We start from the raw sequence: 4,912 nt of genomic DNA, 5'->3' as shown, positions 1-4,912 counted from the left end.
TTCTTGAGTTCGACCGACCTGACATTTTTCGACAAGCACTGATACTTTTCCATCACGAAAATTGTTACTTCATTTGATTTATCTGTTCATTTTGCTACCTTTAATTTTCATATAAGATATAAGCAATGATGTTTTATAGAAAAGATGCGCCGTGGTCTAATTATTTGAAGAAGAAGAAAATAATATTTTTTCAACCCAAAATTACTCTTAATTCCACATGACACATATATCTCAAACCCGTATTGAACCTTTGACCACAAATAGAGAGGGCAAACGTCTTAACTCTTAACACCAGTGGACTAGAAGCCTTTTGCATACCAGTGGACTAGAAGCCTTTTTGCAAAAAGAAGAGAAATAATAAGTAAAAACATTCAATGCCTTGATTAATTACTGCTTTTAATTCCTTACATCAACACAACAAACCATGCATTAAACAATAACTAATCATCTTTCAAACAAAAAAAATGATCTCCAACTTACATTAAACATCAATCAAAACAATCGAAAAGTTACTTAATCACTCCAAACAAAGAGATTTTTGGATAAGTCGACATCCTCAACAATTTCATCAGTGGATTCATCAACGTACCCAACCCCTGCATCAATTTCAAGAAGATTTTTTTAAATAAAAAAAAATTAATAATCACAAATAAGATAAAACTGTGTATGATAATATACAATTTCTATTTTTTTTTTTTTAACAAAAACAAAATATTTTATTAAATAAAGCTACAAGTTAGGATTTACAAAGCGAGACTTCAACTTTCAATTTAATGAAACTATTTCAAACTCCCAAAAGGTTAAGCTATAAGTCTTTGGTCTATAGTTGGTTATCTGACTTCCATAATATGTAAAAGATTCCGTGTTCTAGCCTATGGGACCCGGCCGTAGATCACCATGCATGTTAACGGCGAGCGATAATATAATAGTGTACCCCATCAATTATTGTTGTATATGTCTTAAAAAGTGACATTTTCTTTTTATTTTATCTTAGAAAAACTATCTTTTATAAGTTCTATGTACATATTTTTTAGCATTAGCTTTAGTTACATCATTTTACAATGATGATTATGGTTCACAAACATTCTTCACTATGTCCTTATTGGTGAACAATGTACTGTTTTGTTTTTTTTTTTTTTTGAAAGGAGAATACTAACAGTGTTAAGCTAGTTAGCGATCAGAGCATATGAGCACAATTTCTCAAACCCACAAACGTTGGAAAAAATGATTGTGTTTATCAACTTTTACAATAATGGTTAGAATATGTTTGAAGTGTGTCTACTTAATATGCAGGAAAAACCATTTTACTTAAACCTATAATTGAACTGATGGAACTAAAAGACACCAAAGACAAAGAAAAAGTGAAATGAATAAAAAAAATCTTAGTCACTTACACCGACACGAGAGAGAGAGGGAGAGAGAGAGAGAGAGAGAGAGAGAGAGAGAGAGAGAGAGAGAGAGAGAGAGAGAGAGAGAGAGAGTAGGATTAGGGTTTGCATGAGTAAAGATAGTTACCTAAAATGGGATCTTGAAAACTTAAATAGAACAAGTGTAACCAGGAGGAGGAGTCTTGCCACAAGTAACAAGCAACTGAAGAGCAAGCGGCAGATATATGTTGATATTCAATAACTTAATCTTTAGCGTTGTACATAAGCATACGGCAGCCTCAAGCTCCACTAGCCCAGCAAGAATTGGGCAACATTGGTTCACCACAGGGTCACCCAACCCGATATGAATCAATCCACCTAAAAGATCCACACAAGCTCCAAGCTTCAGTGCGTCAATGGGGCAGGTGGCCGCTGGCGCAGGAACAAACGGTGGTGGTGGGCATGGAGTTCCTGGCTTTGTAGATGGTGGGTTCACTACTGGTGGGAGGGTAATTGGTGGTTTAACGATGGGTGGAAGGGTGATTGGTGGTGTTACAACTGGTGGAAGGGTTATTGGTGGGGTTACAACTGGCGGTTTGACGATGGGTGGGGTAACAACTGGTGGTCTGACGATCGGTGGGAGGGTGATTGGTGGTTTAACGACCGGTGGTCTTACAACTGGTGGCTTGACGACTGGCGGGTGGGTTTTTGGTGGTTTGACAACGGGAGGATGGGTGGTTGGTGGTTTACCGGTAGGTGGTTTGGGGGATTTGGGTGGTTTATTATGGTGGTGAGGGGGTTTATCGCCACAGGGTACACAATCGAGAGCAATTGGTGCGGCGGAAGAGATGAAAAACATGGAGATTAAGAGAAGAGCAGTGAGCTGCTTAGAAGACTCCATCTTCACTCTATGTATATCGTAGAGTGATGTGAAGAAGTGGTTATATATAGAGTCAGAGTTGTTTTGCTCCGTCCAGAAAAAGCTAAAAAAATATAAATTCCTTTTCAGTACTATATCAAACTTATATGTTTGTTCATTAGTATCACCATTTGATGTTTATAACATAAATAATGTCTAATTGTCGATTAGATTTATTAACTTTGTGAATTAAAAACGGTATTTTATACGTGTGAGGAATTAACTAACACATAAATAAGTATTAAACTCTGGGTATTCATTAAAATAAGTGAAAATGACCAAATAGTCATCTTCTTCGAAGTTTTTCCACAAAATCTAAAAATATTGCCAAAAATAGCTATAGTTTTCGGAAGCCATCCCCTATGAAAATAGCGGTGGCCTGCAATTTTTTCTCTTAAGCCTAAACATCGTCGTTTTAAAGACGTTGACAACTAAATAACTTCCGTTTAGTCTCACGTGCCGCCCAGTTCACTTTGAAGCTATAAACCAAAATTTCCCCTCATTTTCATAAAATGTTTTTGCAAATTTATGCAAATTTTCCCTGAAAGCCATTAATCAATTGCTGAAGCAATGAGGAGTTTAGTTATTTATCTATATCCACGTACCACTACAAGAGGATTGGGCAACAGCGGCGATAATGTTAGGTGGGTCGCCGCTAATACTTTTAGCGGCGACGCGTCACTGCAAATATGTCGCTGATATTGTTTCGTCGTTAATACACTTATTGTCGCCGCTAATACTCATAGTCGCCGCTAGTACTATGCGTCGTCGTTAATGCCACCCGTCACTACTAATAGGTTGTCGCCCCTAATACGTTCGTGTCGCCACAAAAGCTGTCGCCGCTAATACCCTTTTGATTTTTAATTTTTTTTTTGAGTTTATTTATTTAATATTAAATTTATAATCAATCCAAATATTAATCCATATAGCATTTGAAAAATCCGATAACTTTTTATAAAAATATTAATACATATTATACAATCAATCCAAAATATTAATCCATACCACATTAAGTATTCTTCCTAATTACAAAACGTTTAATAAAATCCTAAAGTAACTATTCGTTCTCATCATCATCTCCTTCATTATTTGGTGGCGGCAATGAGCGAAACCTCTCTTCCAATGCTGCAGAACAGGCCGGGTCATGTAGTATTGTTTGCATCATTTACAACTATAAAGAAAACAAAATATATTAACAACATATCAGAATAACATTATAATTAATTATATCATTCTATAAAATATCAACATATCAACATATCAAATACACTTAAACATACATCTACTTTCCATTATAGCATTTACTTTCCAAAATATTACCAAACTACAAAATATCAACATATCAAACCATAACCAACATATCATTATATCATTCTACTTTTCATTATAGCATTGTATTTTCCAAAAATTACCAAACTACAAAATATCAACATATCAAACCATAACCAACATATCATTACACCATTCTACTTTCCATTATAGCATTACTTTCCAAATATTACCAAACTACAAAATATCAACATATCAAATCATAACCAACATATCATTATAGCATTCTACTTTCCATTATAGCATTTACTAACAATTACATGTTATTGTGGTTGTTCTTGTGTCATTGGTTGTTCCTGATCGTACATGGACACAACGGTAGGGGGTTTACGCCCAATGCCTCTGATATGTCCGCGTCGAACACCCAATATTCTTTCAAAACAATCTTTTATATCAGTTGGTGCTAGACCGCTTGCCTCAGAAGTAGCTTGGGTTCGTTGGTTTATCTCTTCGAGTAAAGCAATCTGTATTTTTAAAATATAATAAAAATCATAAAAATTAGATTACTAAATACCTTTGACGATATAAACACTTATATGAAAAATACAAATTAACCACTTACATATTGTTGCTCAACTGCAGGACTATAAAATACCCCTAAGCAATTAGAATTAGCCTTACGAAAAGCTTCGATTCGACTGATATCCTATTTAACATTAAAATTTAGATTACTTATACTTTAAATAAATATTTAAATATATCATAACTTACTTCTTTGAAACATGCATTTTTGTATGAGCTCAACTCCCCTCTGTTTACAACTACTTGTTTTGCATGACATTCTTTGTTTGACGTCGAACGCCTTAAAAATTCTGGCGTTTGAAAATGTTTGATTGCCTTTGCCCAATTTTCATGTGACATATCGTTAGGGGGGTTGTTTAATGCGGCTTAGATATCTGCAGACCCCCCGATTTCCTTAAAATAAGAATGAACTTTACTTTTTCGGCCTCTGTAAACTTTTGCAAGACTCGAATCAATGCTCCGCAACAATTGAGCACGCTCAGGATCCGTGTTAACCTTATCCAAATCAAATTTATTCTGCAAAACACAAAAAATTTAGTTAATTAAATAACAATCACAACTAAAATTAAAATTGTATCCAAGTTACCTTTAGATGTATAACTGTTGCGTTCCTTAAAGCAGGGAAAACATTGTCCCAACCAGATACGTTGAAAGGGACATTGTTCCACAAATACCTCCCAATTTCATGTGTGAACCAATTACCACGCTTCCCGATAGGGGATAGGTGATCTCCCTATCGAAGTCCAAATCTAAATCTATAGGCTTTCCCTTATTT

The 4,912-nt window shown here is 35.0% G+C and overlaps 1 protein-coding gene across 1 annotated transcript; it reads right to left on the bottom strand.

The window, feature by feature from the left end:
- Positions 1-355: 355 nt before the first annotated feature.
- LOC144998161 (uncharacterized) lies at positions 356-2,304 on the bottom strand. Its single transcript, XM_078957984.1, has 2 exons — positions 1,516-2,304; positions 356-596 (listed from the first exon to the last, which is right to left on the bottom strand). Exon 1 carries the CDS (start codon positions 2,266-2,268, stop codon positions 1,537-1,539), a length of 732 nt encoding a protein of 243 aa, XP_078814110.1. The 5' UTR covers positions 2,269-2,304; the 3' UTR covers positions 356-596; positions 1,516-1,536.
- Between the last annotated feature and the right edge of the window lie 2,608 nt (positions 2,305-4,912).

Source organism: Lactuca saligna, chromosome 5, assembly GCF_052625555.1.
Source record: "Lactuca saligna cultivar CGN05327 chromosome 5, ASM5262555v1, whole genome shotgun sequence".
Classification (NCBI taxonomy): Eukaryota; Viridiplantae; Streptophyta; class Magnoliopsida; order Asterales; family Asteraceae; genus Lactuca; species Lactuca saligna.
This window is presented reverse-complemented; position numbering and strand designations above follow the sequence as displayed.

Coding starts and splice junctions, on each gene's coding strand:
- LOC144998161 (XM_078957984.1), bottom strand. CDS start 2,268: ATGGAGTCTTCTAAGCAGCTCACTGCTCTTCTCTTAATCTCCATGTTT.